The 18574-nt window shown below is 33.9% G+C and overlaps 1 protein-coding gene across 1 annotated transcript in view; it reads left to right on the top strand.

Moving 5' to 3' along the window:
• The window catches only part of LOC119069597 (glutamate receptor 1), an 86611-nt gene that overhangs the window by 33398 nt on the left and 34639 nt on the right, over positions 1–18574 (top strand). The window contains exons 5-7 of the mRNA XM_037173692.1: positions 11343–11596; positions 14384–14548; positions 16271–16570. Of these exons, the coding sequence (XP_037029587.1) occupies positions 11343–11596; positions 14384–14548; positions 16271–16570 (719 nt within the window). The remainder of the gene's footprint in view (positions 1–11342; positions 11597–14383; positions 14549–16270; positions 16571–18574) is intronic.

Raw genomic sequence — 18574 nt, 5'->3', positions numbered from 1 at the left:
TCCGCTGATAGACGATTTTACAGATTTTGAAAATTTACCATCAGCGAACCGACGAGTTATCCAAAACTTTCGGGGATGGAAAGAGCCGGAAAAACTGTGGAAAAAATCCGTTGTTGGCGGAGAAAAAATTTTGATAGCCGAGAATTGCCGAGGCTCTAAAGTTCCAATTCAAAAAAATATGCCCTTAAGTGCTAATAGTCAAAACGCACTTTTTTTAAGCGAGAAATATATAGAAAAGTTTTAACTTTTTTGGCATATGATACTAAACAAAGTATCTTATAATACCGTTCTCTATCGATAATAATAAAAAAATTTGTTTGGAACTTAATTCCCAATTTATAGCTTGATTGCTTGATCTATATGTGGTATTCGTTTTGAGTACTTACTTATCTCATGGTAACGGTACTTTAATGTGTAATGATTTATTGGAGAGTTTCATTTCGTATTAGCATTTTATCTTTTATTTGATGGATACCCACATCCTACGCAATATCTATATAAATAGATGTAGCATAACAGTTTTAAATAGATGCCAGGAAGTAAATAAAATAATTCGGCGTATGTTATTCTTTCGTCAATACATGCGATTCGCATTGTACATCACACCCTAAATTTTCAAAATTAAATTTCAAAGTAGGTAGTTTGAATATTACTTACATCTTCGGGTTCAACTGTGCTGTGTCACTGTTATACAGCTGCGTTCTAACACACAACCATCAAAGTCAAATGTCAATAACAAAATGGCAAAAACCACACTGAAAACAAATGCTACACACTTAATGCTTTTGGAGAAGAAATATATATACAAAATATCTGAAAGTCGAGAACACTTAAAACCCATGCAAATTACCTATATAATATAGTCGAGTGTATTGTATTAACTCTTTACTTAAATGTGGAGCTCTCTTAAAAGCTTTGGTGAATGGTTTTAAATACATTTCGGTAACATTACGAACTTATTCATAGACAAATCCTCACGTTTCTGTCGACGGCACAAACAATCAAATAAAGGAGAGAGCTGAAGACACGTAATGAATTGTTATTCAGGCCATATTATCAAGTAATAAAATACACCAAAAACACTTCAGCCATTTATTCTGAATATATTTTTAATAAAAGGTGACGAACAATGAAAAGATTATCCTTTGCGCAATGTCATATCCAGAAGCTTTGCTTCCGTTTCAATTCAAAATCATCAGTAAAATGGAAGATTTTCCAAATCTTATTAATAATAAACCATTAATTTCTCCGTAGAATATCACCGTTTGTGAATGTGGCAATAAACGGCAAACACATAATAATTTGAGGTAATATTTAAGGTGTATATGTACCACCGTCTATAACATTGCAGCTTCTACACCAGCATTGAACACTGTGTAACGATTCATTATTCTATGTTTCAAAAAATGAAAAATGATCCAATTTGACTGTGTGCGTGTCGTACACGTCTTTAATCATTAAACATCACAAAACTTTCCCGGGTTAAGGGAAACGATGCGATGTTATGAACGAGAAATCAAACATCGCTTTTAATCAGGGCCTATTTTCGGAAATTTTACATTGTCAAAATTTAATTTAATTTAATGTTCCAGAGAACCTGAATTTACCAAAGTATTTTCGGTAATTTTTGGTGAGTTTTAGAAATTTTTGGTAGGTTTGATAACTTCAAGGACAACTTAGAATTCCCTAAAATAAGTCCTGCTTTTAATAACTGATTCCACCGTATTGCAGGGATGAGTGTAATGCACCACTTTATGGTTTTTCACACATTACATTAGCGCTATTTGCGGATTTTAGGCAACAGTCATTTTCAATTAAATTGTTTTAATTTCCTTAACAGTATTATTCACATGCAAAAACCGTGAGTGAGTGCTAGCAAGTTCAGGTGGATTGTTAGTACCCTCGAGGAAAATTTCGAGTCGGAATTTGTGCCATGAATCCTGATTTAAGACTTTCTTCTTACTCTCGCTTAATTTTTGCCCACGACTAATATATGCAAAAATATTCCTGATTTTTAGTTGTTTCAACTTTGAGGGTCAGCGTTTAATAACTTATTTTATGTAATTTAGGTTTAAGAGTTTAGCGAATAAAAATCTAGATTCTTCTGTTTCATCATATCGTCATAGCGTAACAAATATCAGAAATGAAAAATCTAGTTCTTCTTTTGTTAAACATAATCAACATAATCAAAAACCACAACAACTATCGAATCAAAAAACATGCCGGAATTCAACTACGACAATGTTATGAGACAGACGTGATCTCGAGAATCATCTGCTATTTGACTGAGGCTAGCCAGAAATCGCAGAAAGTTTATGGGATTGGTTCCCTCTATCCGATTTATTCGTTCAACATTAATTCCATAGCATACGTGAACATGTGCTCTTAACATTCACAACTTTTCCAGAAGCCTGTCAACGCGAACATTTCAATGGCCTGTCCATGTGTACAGTCTGTCGTTAATATCAATCAAATCTGTAACTAAAGTTTGCTTGATTCACTGTAATTTATTGAATCGATCAGCTGGCAAAGCAGTTGAAGCAAACTTCGACACAAATTCGGTTGGCAGTAACATTGTAATTTTGGTTTTGCAAACCGCTGGCTGACAACAATATTTCAAAGGCTTTAACTTCACAACTGAAGTAATGCGTCTTTTCCCTCACGGGTGAAACCCTTTACATCGCTAGTAAAGTGAAATTGTATATCAGTGAAGTGACTTGATACTTTTCTCGGCATACGAGATATCTCACATGTAAATAGTAATCTACTACATAGAGGTAGACTACCTAGAGGAATTGATCTACTATTAAGTCTGTTATGAGAAATAAATTGGTATTTAGATTGGATGTTACATTGAATAGAGCAAAAATATTTACAATTAAATCAAAAGTAATCCAAACAAAAATGTCATTATTCAATTTAATATTTAGATTTAACTTTAAATGAATTTTATGTTAGCGTTCTCCATTTCCATCAATGAGTTTTGCAAATAAAAAAAATTGAAGCAAAATATTGCCGTACAAGCTTCATTGTCTGAAAATTCCATCATTTTTTTTATAATTAAAATGATTTAATCAAAACCATCTTAATCGTACAGCCGCTGAGAATTTAGCGGAGGTCATGTTATGAGTGTTGTCTTTCAACTGGAAATGTAACAAGTAAGCTGACTAACAAGCTCACTTTTGACGTAAGATTGAGTCGGATAATGATCGGAAATCACATTTGAGTTCCGGCCAATGTTTTGTTTTTCGATTTCAGCGGCTGTACTGTCTGACCTATGGGTAATTTTCGTTTGTTTAATTAAATTCATCAAAATATCAGTGCATATTTTGGAGGCTAGCCGTAAAACGTTTTTTTAAGTTTTTTTGTCCATTAAAAATAAATTGTTTTCCCATTTAAGCATCACTCAAATTATATATTCTCAACTTTGCAAGTTACAGACAGGTTGACGATGAAATGTACCCCGTTTAATTTAAGCTAATCCAGTTGGATAAATTCAATGGTGCAAAATCTATGCACAATGTCTACAATCCTATAAAAATTGTCATTCCACTCGTGATTTAAAGCCACTGACTGCTTTCATGCATAAAGTGTTTTAACATATATTCACACCGGTAAATGATTTCGATTTCTTTATTTAACAAAAGCGAGTAAGTATCTTATGGCAAATATCAGATTATCTTCTGCAGCAATCGTCTGTAGTAGTCGTTGTTAAATACATAAAATCAAAAATGTTCCAACTTTCTCCTCGTATTTTATACGAGTTCAACTTTTTCGATATGAATCCAAGAACTTCATACGTGCGTACAGGATCAGTATTTAATCTATATTTCTACTACCGAGTCATTCAGTTAAGAACATAGACATATAATGTGGGATCTGAATGAAGAGATGTATACGTTAATACTCTTCGTTCGGCTGAGCTAAATTTTCGCGGAAAATTTGGTGAGCTTGAGATTAGTGCATTTATATCGAAAGTTATCCGAATCGATAAATTGGTATGATTTGCCACTTTATGAAACTTTGTTACGGAGAAAAACTTTTATTATTTACGCTAAGTTTTCCTTGATAAAGTGAAATACTAATAGTGAACCAGTTCTTGATGTGACAATATTCCAGAGGTGGCTTTCTAGCCAGGGTTTGACTTCTAGTATAAAAATATGAATTGATAATTGATCTATGTCAAGGCTAGCGGGAATTGTAGATATTTTAATAAAACTTTGTAAAGACTACTGCTGCCGTGCTAAGTTAAATATCGTAAGTCAAAAGCTCTGAGCTTTCAATTTAAATAAAAAAACAAAAGAAAAAAAAGCTCTTATTTTGACGTACGATTTATTAGATATTTTAGCACGGCAGTCTGTACGTATCCATTAAGCGACAAGTGTGTCGCCGTACAGTACATCTGCAGTAGGGAATGTAACCGGGAAATTAAAAACCGGGAAAAACCGGTTTACCATTTCCCGGGAATTTTTTTTTTTCATTTACCGGTTAACCGACCTTCAAAAATTGAATGATTTTTACATTTTTCCTTTGCAATAATACCTTGAATTGAATTATTCTTCTAGTGCATTACAGCATTACATCTGATTTGAACTCGTTGTGAACATTTTCATCGTAAATTGCACCTCAAGATCAGCCCTAGACTGAGAATAAAGGATCAGTTTATTTTGCGTTTCTGAGCTGGACAATCATGCTGTAATTTCTATTGTATTGAATTTTCACCACAGTCCAAACAAAAGAAAATGCAGCATAATTGTCGATCTGAGCAACGCAAAATGTGTCATTTGTACTTAGCCTTAAGTTTGCAACTCTGAAATTGATGTTCTTTAGAAAGTCTACAGAATTCGAAGTTTAGAAGATCGTGTTACTACATCTTTAAGAAACCAATTGAAAGCAACGTCCGTCAAAAATTCATGAAAACAGTTCAATAAGGAGCTTACCTTTCGTTTATTTCCTTTCTCAGCATCTCGCTCAGCATAGTAAAAAATTCAATCTTTACACTGTCCAACAGAAATTTTGAAACTAGTTCACACGATCGATTTCAGATATTTCTGTTGAAATATGTAGATATGAAATTCTTTATCATCCTGAAAAATGCAAATAAAGGAACGGTAAACTCATTTCTGAAGGGCTTCGCGAGCACAATAAGTCACTTAGTAGGGGTAGGATAAAAGCATTTGTCATCGGTGCAAGTTACAAACTCCCAACTCATCCAAAAAAATGTCTAAACGAGTAGAGAATGTACTATTCATTTCCCGTGAAATTTCCCGGGAAATTTTTTCTCATTTACCGTTTTTCCCGTTTCCCGGTTTTTCAAAATCGACGGTAAATGCATTCCCTATCTGCAGCTTCTTTTGTTAAACTGTACTTACTTTTCAAATTCACCATATTAGTTTCAACGGTTAATTTTTTGAGCTTTTTCTGAAAGCGTAGTAATGTTCTGGTTACAGGGTATATATCACATTGTGAGGATTAAAAAACTGTCGTCAACAGTGTCTGTTGAACGAAGTTTTGAAATATTTATTTCTTAGCACTGGGCCAAATTTTCTCAGAGAAATCACCCCACAAAAATCACTGTAAAGGTAATTGAAACAGCAATCTAATCATATTGTACTGTACGTTCAGTTTACACATTCGAGTTGTCGGACCGAATGGTTAATGTGTTTAGCGTGCGTGGCTCATATTCTCGAGATCTGGGGCAAGGTAAATATAGTGTGGAGGTAATGCATAATGCCTAATACCATTCTACCTTCTGGGGTTCAGATACAGTAAAGATTGAATTATTTTTATTTAGAAGAATATTCCGAATTATAACTGCCTCTGAAGTAAACTGACCAAAACAGTGCGGAAATGAAAAACCAGTGCGGAAAAACCTTACATTTCCTCACTCATATGAGGTTCAAAATATGTTCTCTTGTGACACTCGATAGCAGATAAAAATTGGTACGGCAACTAGTTCAACCAATTTTCACATTATTTACGATGAGAAACAAGACGATCATACCCGTTCACGGAAATGAACGTTTCCACCAAAATACCAATGTACAATTTTACAATGCAATTCTTTTCCGTATCCTATTTCATAAACTTTTGTTACCCCGTTTCCTGTTCGTCTGTGACATGAGTAATAGAAATTTAACAAAGTTGATTGAGAACTCTACGAAATATTTTATATTACACAGATCGGCATCAGATTTGCTATTTTACTGAAATTAAGATCTCTTCCGTATATATTCACTTGGTAAACGATGTCAGCATCATAATTGATTGTTGAACGATTTCTTACAGCTGTTATTGTTATTTCCCTGGTGCTGTACGATGTCTGTATCATTATCATTATACACATCGGATATTTTGTAGACATTTCCACCCCCCAAAGAAAAATACGAGAACATCCAAACCAATCGTAACAACAGTCTGAAAATGTTTTGGCAATGCAAAAAGCTTGAACAGAAGTACCTTTTATGTTGTTCTGTTTATGGGACCCACATTTAGAACTCGGCGAACGAGTATAATAAGATACAATAATAACGTAAAGAGAATAGCCTAATCGCAAGTGAATATCAAGAGTCATAACAACAACGAGGGCACCAGGTTGAATTGTGTCGGAAAGTTTTTTTTTCCTCTTTGTATAAATGCGATGCTAAATAATCTGAATGGTTAAACAAACGAACACACGAACACTTAACTTAACCCCGGCTAAATTTTTCACATGAAATTACACAGTGTGTTTGACAGTGATGTATGTTGTTTTAACGAAGTGATTACTATCCCAGATATATTGAAACAGGTGCGTTATATACGAAAAGTGACTTTTTGATCAAATTGTATGAATGGAAAAATTCGAAAAAGCAATTTTTTTGGGAGGGAAATGCAAATTTATATTGCATTTATGATATAGTGTGCTATGTTTGTGCTGCATAAAGCGCATAAAGCGAATAAGTGCTCGTTGTATTTTTTCATATTTTTTTTGCCTAAAGCTAAAACTTATATATACCACTGGGAAAGTCATCACACGATTGGCTTTTTTATTTGCAAAATGATCACACCATAAGCTCTTATATATTCAAGTGCATATTTATAGAGAGCAGATTCCATATCAATAGTAAAGTTAACAAAAATGACAAACTTGTACATAATGGGGGACTGAAGTTTCAATAATTTCGATAGACAACATTATTCTAAGCAAAAAATTATTCTACACAATCGTAAAATTATAAACATTTATATTTTTAATTAATTGTTTTCTGATTTTCAAAGATCAGTCAAACATAAAAAAGACTATACGTCCCTATATGCCTCTCTTTTCTTCTCATGTCATTTTTTCTTAATTCTCTCACGAAAAAGGTTTGCTTTTGGGTTGAATTTGGGTCGTAGTCGTAATTGAAATATAAATTAAAAGTAAAAAACTTGAAAATTCGGCAGTAGTGTAGAACAATTTTTTGTTTACAATAACATTCTTAATCTAAATACAAAAAATGTCAAAAGTTCAATGTCCCATTAAGTTAATTTAGTTTTGGTATATTTGCTGGCGATACATGCATTATTGACTTATTCTGACCAACCGCTGCGAATTCTGTCATAAAATAAATTAATTGTTGAAAACAAATCTTTCGGAAAGTGGTAAGCAAACTAATTATAAATGTTTTCTCGGAATCACTCCGAATTCATAAAAGGTTAGAAATTTCTGGTGCAATTGTAACACATTGTTCGCATAGCACTGTTACTGCAATTGGGTCTTATTTAATAACGTAGGATGTTATTTACTATGTTGTTTCATTCAGCGTTTATTCTTCTTAGAACGTGCCTGCATCTAAAAAAACGTCGTTGAAATGGGTTGCAGACTCGAAACGATTTGTGAAAATGAACGCCAATGGGGATTGAAGTTTTGACCAATTCGACGCAGAACGTTATTCTAAGCAAAAAATTGTTCTACGATATGCACGGATTTTTCTATAAAATTTATTTTGTTTACAAAGTACGCCCCTAAATCGACCCTATTTCGTCAGCCGCTTAAAATGTGCCGGAGACCGTTTACATTCTCGATGGAAAATAAGTATGTGCAAGGTGTTCTGCAGCAAGAACTACATGGGTATCAACAATTCTGATCAAAAGAGTTTCTAAAAACAGTATAAAATCAAAAATATAGGGCCGCCATTTTGTAATTTTCTTAGGGGCGGCTGTACGTTTCGAAGTTTAGACGAGTTTATAAAAAGATATGGGTTAGGTTCCTTGACTGAAACGCTTCTCAATAGATTTTTGAATTGTTTATAGTAAGGATAGCAAACAGTGAGTTTCTTAAGAGTAACGGATTTATCTAAATTTCTTCTATTTCACTCATTTTGTGAATAAAGTTATTTGTTTGTTAAAAATCGAGTATAACAGGGAACGGCCGTGACGCAAGTCTGTTCACACTGAAAAATTTGTCAATTTTTTTTTACGTAGGACTGAGGAACATATTACACAATTTTTTTTACTTTTGCCCCTCCGATCCTACTACCCAGCACTTATTTTATTCGTCATCTAGGCGTCCATACGAATTCAACGAGCTATCACACGCCTCATACGGTTAAGATTTGGCCGAGATATTAAATTTCAAAACTTGGAAATTTGTATGAAGAAATGGATTTTGAAATTGATGAACCTTTGTTACAACGAAACTTTTGAATTTACCGGTGGATTTGGCTGAAATTTTCAGGGCTTGTCAACGACGTAATTCTAAGAAACTAATTTGAAGGAATTTTCATAAAAGCTATTTTTAAGCTATTGAACTATAGGACCCATAACTCAGAAAATATGGCCGATAGAAAGTTCGTTTAAAAGACAAATTTATAGAGTTTCAGATTTCAGTCGACACGTATTTCATGGTTTTCCCCAAGAATCGATCATAACTCGGAAAATATGGCAGATAGAAAGTTCGTTTAAAAGACAAATTTATAGAGTTTTAGATTCTAGTCGATACGTGGTTCATGGTTTCCCTAAAAAGTCGCTTGTCTTGGAGCTATGAGCGTTTTAAGTGCGTTACATTTTTAAATTTCGACAAATTTTCTATTTTCGTCAACTTATTGATTTTCGTTAAATTTTCAATTTTCGTTAAATTTTCAATTTTCGTCAAATTTTTAAATTTTGTCAAGGAGATCCGGTGTTTTTTGTGAAGGTGGAGGCCCCGGTTTTTCAGTGGGTTTTGAAATTAAGTTTTCCTTTGTTGCCCACATTGCGATGTCAAAAATAGGTGCATGGTATTTAATTTGTGCTAGAAGAAATCCTTTTTCATCACGAAATATGCATAGTCTCCAAATTAAAAAATCTTGAACTTGTCAAAAAAGTGAAAGAAACAAAAAACAAAACTCACCCGAAACCGGCGGCGATCCACTTGTCAACGGAAATTACATGAAAAAGAGGCTATGTAGAATTACTCCCATCTCGCTGCTCCAATATAAGTCATTCACCTCAAGAATTGAAGCCTTCGTGGTTAAAGCAAAAATTTTGAAAATCAGTTAATTTATCGGTGTGTGTCCATTGTTGCATCTAGCTCACGATTCGATAAAAGTAGGATATGCAGGCGCTACAAACTAGGTGTGTTTATTGTATACGTTTCCATTCTCTATCTCCGTTCATTACAGAAATTTACAGTTTACTCTCATTTGAATTGCGGTTGACAATGTTCTCGGCAGTGCGTGGCCTTTTTTGATAATTTTTTTTTAGAGAAATGTGACAAAGTTTACCAAAATGTATTTGGCAAAGACCTCAAAATTTTCCAAAATGTAGGCAATCTTCACGTTTCTTTTGTTGATAACGTGTACGATGTGGAACATAAGACCGCATAAAAAGTTTATTTGAGTTTGGTTTGAACAATTTTATATTCTGACGTATCAAAAACGTCACATTATCTCTACAGATAGAGAGCCAAAACGAAAACAGTTTTTCCCACTTTTTGGTCTAAATTCTGTCAATTTTTGTTCGGAATGTGACCTTTTGGTGTGCCTGACTATAAAATAGTATACGTTACTCGAACCCAAAAAGGTGTAATTTTTGACCACGGTCCTTGTTTCTAGTGACATTACTATTTTTCGATATGTTTTGCTAAAATCAAACCTCTTGGACCTCTTGTCTTATGGTTTTATTAAATTTGCACTCGAATCGTTTTTCGGAGTGTCTTTGAAGACCGATTCAACTTGCTGGAACACCACAACAACAACACCAATATCATCTATTAATGGAATTCGAATTCTTTATTCATTTCTCGTTGTTTAAAAAATATTTCTCCTTATCAACGAATAAATAAAGGGAACGAAAGTCTATGAATAATATGAAGAGGCAGTGAAGAGTTTTCTTTCTTTTTATATTTCAAATAAGATGCCGGCAGTGGAGGTGGAAGAACAGAAGAACGAATATTGTTGTACATTGAGATTATAAGTAAAAAATAAATGAAATTTTTTCCAATTTTATTTGCATACCTAAATTAATCGAATTATGGTGATCTAGATATAATCATTACATCATACAATATCGGAAGATAATGCAAAATAAATTGAAATATCAAAGAAATGCAAACTGCAAGCGAAGGAATTTCATTATTATTAAATTTTATTTTTCATTTTAATATCATCTCGTCTATTGCATCTGATGTAATGAATAATGTAAAGAATAATGTAAAGAAAAAGAAGTCGTTTAACATTTGACTTTTATGTAATAATAATCCTCCCGAATCAATATCAATATTAACCATTAAGTAACGTCTTCCTAACATAAATTATAAATTCACCTCAGTTCTTTCCGCTTGCCATATGAGTTCCAGGTTATATAATGTTTCGTTAGTATGTTTTTCGAAGGTGATCCCCTGTGACTTAGCACACCAGGACTGGTTTCATTTCGAAATACAACTTAATATAACGATATGTTATGATATCATATTGTGGATACGTGTTCAGATTATTCAATATTTTCAAATTGAGAATTGAATACACGCTATCATTTAAAGCAATCCATACGTACCATGTTTATACTGTAAGGAAAATATTTATATGCATATTTGTGACTCGACTTGTTTGCCAGAGAAATATGTAAAAGAGATAAGGTTGTAAAGTTTAGAATGATATGTTTGCCTGGATGCCCATGTTTTGAGGAATATATTGTGGCTCCAAATAACTAATATTTGTTTTACTACAGAAAAAAAACAGTTCTGAGAACTGTACTGCTCTCAACGAACATATTTCACAAGAACGAATCTCCATTACCCAGCCAGTCGGTTGAGCTATAATTTTTATATTAATGAGCCCAAAGTCAAATAAAAACATGAAAGTGACAAACTTTTTCAATTTAAAAATTTCTTCTTGCTTCAGGTTTATTACGACTGCAACAGATTTATCAAGGATTGAAACCTGGTAACGAAAGCTTTCAGGTCGAAACCGTTAAACGTATCACAAATGTATCATCAGCTTTGGATTTTCTGCGTACATTGGAAGAATATAATCGCTGGTCGAAAAAATATGTAGTTCTCGATTGTCCAACGGAAATGGCTAAGGAGATTATTGTAAATCATGTACGAGATGTTACCCTCGGTAGACGAACGTACCATTATCTTCTCAGCGGTCTCGTGAGTCTATTTCATTGCATTTTCTTTTATTTTTAATAATTTTCATTTTAATGCTGAAAGAGGCTTTCGTTGGAAGTTTACATCAGTTATATATGCGTTGGTGCTAGACATAGATATGATGCTTCTGTACATTTTGCCTGAAACGAGATTCTGTTGAGTTAGCATTTCATTAAAATTATTCCGTACCGCAAATAGCCTCTGTAAACCATTTCCAGTGGCAGTGACGTCAAGTGTATGGGGACTATTGGCCTCTAATGAGTCTGTTGTGCAAAGAAATGAGAGGACAGTTTTAATATCTCATTGCGACCATAATATATTTATTGACTTTTACATTGACTTAGGTCAGACGAAGTTCAGAAAAATTTCATTAGGCTTAGGGAACAACTGGTGGCATTGTGTCTCGTTGCCCTGAGTATGAAACATATATCCGTTGATATGTGGTTCCGCTGCAGCCGCTTCACAATTTTTTTTTAAAGAAGTGATAACGGGACAGTTATTGGTGCAGCAGATATCTGGGGTGATGTGAGCTCAAACATCCACTTCATAGGTATCTGCTTCCTTTCTTCACTACAATTCGAAGGTAGATATGTATGAGTAGCTTTCGCCTTCCTTTATAGACCTTTGGAGTGATTATTTGAACTCACAGCACCTTAGATACCGTACCAATCAATGAAACTATACATAAAATATGTCCTAATGTCAGAATTTGTATGGAGCAGAGGAAAGAGCGATTTCGCTTTTTTCACCCTGAGACCGAGCCTCAGACGAATTAATTTTTCATTTAATTTTCCCCAAATCTATCGAGTATTTGTTGAACATTTGAGCATTTAACGTAACCTCATTTGCAGAAAATTACGAGGGGTGACGCACTTCCATTTAATCCATTTAATCCATTAAATCCATTAAATCCATTAAATCCATTTAATCCATTTAATCCATTTAATCCAAAAAAAAATTTTTAGTTTTACCGAAATAATTAGGCTACCGACCTGAAAAATTTGTAAAGTAATTGCGAAAAATAGATTTGCACGATCCCCAGCTCGTTTAAGTACTCGTGAGGTATAGGAAAAATTTTTTTGTGAAAAATGGTATTAAATTTATTTAATCCATTTAATCCATTTAATCCACTTTACACCAAAAACTCCTAAAAGTGGATTTTTTCGCTTTTTAACATTGTAGTATGAGTTGTAGTACGTGGTTCGATCAAAATCAACAATTTTTAAGACTTTTACAGTATTTGATAAAATGAACTTTTTTCCTATTTAATCCATTTAATCCAATTTTTATTCCATTTAATCCATTTAATCTATTTAATCCATTTAATCCATTTAATACCATTTAATCCATTTAATCCATTTAATCTAGAAGTGAGTTACCCCTCGGAAAATTAGATATTTTAAACATTTTTTAATTATCGATTTAAGGAAGGAAAAACATTGGAGATTAAATTGTTTCAGAGAAAATGTTTCCCAATTTCCTCCGTATTCTATGCACAGACCATACCTGGTTTATACGTTCATTGGCACCAATAACAGTCCCGATCCCGTTACTTTTTTTGTGAAGCGGTTGCAGTAGAACTACAGACGTTATTGGGACCAACGGATGTGTGTTTTGCACTCAAAGCACCGAAACCTATCCAAAGTACTATGCCACAAGCGCACATTCCAAAAGTGTAAAATTGTTGCCTCATGTTGTCTTATATCACACATGGACAAAACCGAAATCGGCGCCTCTGTCCAGTGTGGTATGACATATATATATAATGTTGTTCTTATCCAGTAGAATGAAACATTTTGTAACACAGATTTGTTTCGTATGACTCTATACAAATTAGCATTTTCTTTTTTTTAGTTTTATGACGTGTACTTAAGACGTAGAAATTTCCCATAAAAGTAGGAAAGCTCAAACAGAAAAGCTCATTCTTCTGAATAAAACATCCGTGCACACATCCGTCGATTCGTCGAAATATATGGGTCATTCCATTGTTAAATCGTTTACACATGTTGCGGATAAAATATTATGAAATGTTCGATTCAATGAAGTTGTACAAAAAGAAAGAGAAAAAAATACTGAAAGATGATTGTGAGCCAATAATATGGAAATTCAAATGTTTCATAAATTCGTGTCTGTGTTTCTGTTATCTGGCTTTTCTGGTTGCCACACCGGTTCTGCTTGAATAGTTGGATTGAACAAGACATTTTTATTGGAATGAAATTTTCCACAATGCACAATGTGTTGCACAGCGAAACTTTCAACTTAAAAAAAAGAACGAAAATTCACATTTGCCCACCAAAGTAATCAAAAAATGAAAAAATAAAAATCAAATATCCTTCCCTACCCCTATGAATGAATATGAATTAGATTGCATTTGCAGAGCAACTTTCTGTTCTTTCGGTTTTTTTTTTGTATTTTAAATAAAAAGTACATAAGGAATCTCGTTCATTTCGTTCGGTTATTTTAACTTCTCTATCTTTCATCACAATAGACTCTTTCGTCTTTTTTTTATATTCAAATGTACCCCATGAGAAAATTGTAATAAAAATTTAAAATACTCCAAATGGGACTTCTACAATGGCTTCTTCTTTCTTTATGCGTCATCGCTACACAGTGTTTTCTTTTTCTTATGTTGCCAAAAGAGATGAAAACAACATTATTACGGGGATATAACCGGGTACAGCATCATCAATGTTAACAAAAACGAATAAAAGCATAAGCTTTGTGTGTTTTCCGATTGTTATTAGTGTCATTTCAATAGATAGGATCACTTACATATAAATGCCTGTTTAGGTTATGGACGATAGGTGGGAGACTGAAGTCATCGAATATGGGGCTATTAACATAACTGGATTCCGTATTGTGGACACAAGCAGACGTTATGTGAAGGAATTCCTAGATGGCTGGAAAAGATTGGATCCAACGACATCATTAGGTGCTGGAAAGGAGTCAATTTCGGTAAGACGATTAAAACATTTATTTCATTTAAGAAGAATATATCAGGGATTTAGGTCGAATTTGGTATTTTATTGTGAGCGCTGGTGTCTGCTACGACAAATAAAACGAAATTGCTTTCTAACAACTAATGTGAATGTTTTGCAAGATGAAGAATTTCAAGAGAAATAATTCGAATCGTTTGTCGTTTGATGTATAATGATTTAATTCTATTCAGCATTGTTGATTCGATAGTTTAGAATTAGGTATGTGGTAAACGAATGTCCGGTTAAAAGATGAGTAATAGATTCTAATACGGTAACTGGTAACTTGTGTATGTACACCGAGGACGTGCTGCTGTGCCAATATTGTCCAATAAAAACGAACACCCAGAGCGACAGAAATACCTACACCTTAGAAGTCAGAGGGGTTACGATTAAATGGTAAAACTTGGTAAAATGGTACATTATAACATGGGTAATTCACCCGAAAATGTCGTCTTCGGTCATAAAAACAACCTTGGAAATTGCGATTTTTGAAAAGTACAGTTTTTCATCTAATTTTTGTGTGTGGGATTGAACACGAAGGCCACGAAGGCTAGAGTCAAAGAAGGTGTGTAATGATGGAGGGAGTGAAGTCAGACAAAAAGGAGAGAAAAATGAAGTGCTTTTGTGTTGCTTGACTCGGCCAAAATAAGATCTATTTGTTATTTATTCCACCTAGAGATGAGCGGGAAGGGGAACCAGGAAACCTAAAATCCGATGAAACTGAAACTCGATCCGAATTTCATTTTAGGAACCTGTGAATCCGATGACATTGATTTTGATACAGATTACCATTTATAATAATCGACTTAAGATCAACGTCTTACACATAATAGTTTGTACAATACTCCAGGGCCTACTTTTTGGAAACTAATTTCTTGAATTTCTTGAAATTTCTCGAATTTTCTCGAATTTCTTAAAATTTCTCGAATTCGAGAAATTCGAGAAACTTCAAGAAACTCGAGAAATTAGTTTCTTGAAATTTCTTGAATTTCTCGAAGTTTCCCGAATTTCTTGAATTTTCTGGAATTTCTTGAAATTTCTCGAATTCGAGAAATTCAAGAAACTTTGAGAAATTCAAGAAATATTTCTCGAAATTTCTAGAACTTCTCGAAGTTTCTTGAATTTCTCAAAGTTTCTTGAATTTCTCGATTTTCTCTAAAAGTTTCTAAAAAGTAGGCCCTGCAATACTCCACTACAATACTTTTGAGACCCGATAACCCGAAAGCCCGGCAAAATTACAGCGTATGTCGGGCTCGGGTCGGACTGGTTTTTTTTTATCGAATTCAGATAACCAGTTCATCTCTAATTCCTCGACTTCGCTTGTCTATGATTATCAGTTCATGTTGTCACAATTAGCTATCATGAGCTCTATTTTCGAAAATTCAATTTCAATTTCATCAGTTTGCAATATTAAATGAACACTTCACTAGTTTCAGGCTACGCTTCATTTATACGCAATGTCATGCGCTATTATGATGTTGTATCCTTCTTTCCATCGATTTATTTTCCTCACAACCGATTCATTACTTCACACCAATTCACTCTCTTCGTATACAGTTAAATGGATTTATTGCCGGTAGCTTAACATTGCTTCCCATTGCAATAAAGAAAAACGGAACAATTAAATTTTCTTAGCACTGGAACGCACATATTGCATTTTGCAATGCAGCACTACAACAAAAACAATTCCTATCTCTAGGCACAAGCAGCACTGATGTACGATGCAGTGTTCGTGTTAATTGACGCATTCAACAAATTACTCAGGAAGAAACCGGATCAATTCAGAAGCACATACACTTCAAAACGCGGTAATCAAGGTGGATATACCAATACGAGTGGACTCAATGGAAATTCGAACATGAACGGCATCGTTAATAATTTTAACACGTTGAGTGGCAGCGCCAACAATAACAATAGGTTATTAGATTGTAACATACCGAAAGGACATCATCCCACTCCATGGGAGCACGGTGACAAAATATCGAGATATTTACGAAAGGTAAGCATGAAGAACATACGAAAAAAAATGTATTTTAATTTTTATCGGGTTAATGGTCGGAATGAAATGTCGATTTAAGTCATTTACGTAAAGCTATACGGGAGATAAATTATGATTTTGTTTTTCGTTCCATTCAATTTATGTCGTGTATCACAAGTTGTCGTTGAGTTATTTTTTTATGACATGTAACAATTTTTTCTTTGCTCTCGTCTTCATTTCTTATCACCCCCCATCGGGTGTTAAGTTACTATGTCGATCGATCTCTTGGCATCACCGCCAGGCACCGAAGTTTCAAGTTATATGGCAGGAAACTTTTAATTATAAAGCTTCAATTTCTTTATTGCTTTTACGCAGCAAAAGTTTCGAACAATGTACATTCGGAAATCACCAAGGTGTCACAGATAATAAATATCCGATGAATGAGATTCACTATGACAACCGCGTGTATGCCATTGCGATATCATCATCAAACGAAATGGAACAATTTTTTTTTTAAGTTCTTTGCACAGAGAATTTTTATTTATGAAATCAATGAACAAGGTGCTCGTTGAAATGTGCAATCAGAGTTCGAAGCTATAAAAGACATTCTATTCTTAAAAGTCTCTTTGTTACCATAAAAAAAGAAAAACTTTAAGTGAACTGTCGAGTTTGATGACCTCTTAAAATAATTCCTTTTGTTAATGCTTGACAATACTGAATAGAAATAGCACAGAATTATGTCATTGAATAATTTAAGTAGATCAACAAGTTGACAACTTTTCTAAAAGGTAATCGAATGTAAGATACCCTTTATTTGCTTAAAAGAAAAATCTTCAATTTCTCTATCCATAATGCATAATCGCATAACAAGTTACGCGTTGACCGAAATCTAGTACTTCAAAGTCCAGTACCTTTTAAGTATTAACTGTATTTGTGGACAAAATAACATTGGACAAAAAATCATTCGGCAAACAGTAAACTTGTATTTATATAATAGGGAACGTCAGATTGTTCGAATAGAAACGGAATATCCAACACCCAACACAAATGGAAACACAAACGATTTTTCTTTGGCAAGGCTACATTGTCCCAAACAATTTTTCTTTGGGACAATGTAGCCTTGCCATAGAAAAATTGTTTGTGTTTCCGTTTGTCTTGGACATTCCGTTTCTGTTCGAACAGTCTGACGTTACCTAATAACATGAAGAGGGATTCTTTTGAAAAACAGCCTGCCCAAATCGGACGCATTTTCTAGTGGATTTTTTGATATGTGCCTAGATAGGTATTGGTCCCTAGAAGCCAAAACAACTTTCAAAAAAATTCGTCCAATTTTGTGTGGCTAGTGAGAGGTGACCAAAAACTTAAAACATGCACTTCTTACGGAAATTGCTCGTAGGCCACGAAACGTACAAGGTCGTATGGGGTGTCATTACAAAGGTAATTGCATTTACTTTCGGGCAGTTCGGGTCTTGTTGGGTTTAAAATTCATCCACACTGAGTTATGAGCAGTTGAAAGTATGGGTAAAAAATGGATAACTTCTAACGGTTCCCATATAATCGAAAAGCAACAGAAAAAAACTGTTTTCCCCATATGATACTGGTTTTAGCTTTCCAATAATACCAAACATACATGGGTAGTGTTTCGTTGAATGTGGTTTTGGAATGAAAATTTGATGCTCAGTATCGCTGCTCATGCATGTGCAAGAATTTCATGCATGTGCAATTTTTTATGAATTTTTTTTAAACTGCTAGTTCACTGTTTCGAAGTTAGTGCATCTAAAACAATGCGAATCAACGTATTTCTGCTTGAAAAGGCCCTGAAACTTAATTTACGTAACCTTAAGGTTTTCAATGCCAACGAGTGATGTCAGTAAGGGTTCCAGGGATAATTTTAAGCAGAAATAAGGAAGCGTTGAAATGTATTTTTCGGTTCACTTTTTCATCGACTCGTTCGACTTGAAATTCAAATTTTAGGCACATTTACGGCGTGAATTGACTATTTTCTCCCATCCATAAACAAATGAC

Source organism: Bradysia coprophila, chromosome II (genome assembly GCF_014529535.1).
Source record: "Bradysia coprophila strain Holo2 chromosome II, BU_Bcop_v1, whole genome shotgun sequence".
Taxonomy (NCBI): Eukaryota; Metazoa; Arthropoda; class Insecta; order Diptera; family Sciaridae; genus Bradysia; species Bradysia coprophila.
Note: the sequence above shows the minus strand (reverse complement) of the source record. Positions and strands in the feature narration are given on the sequence as shown.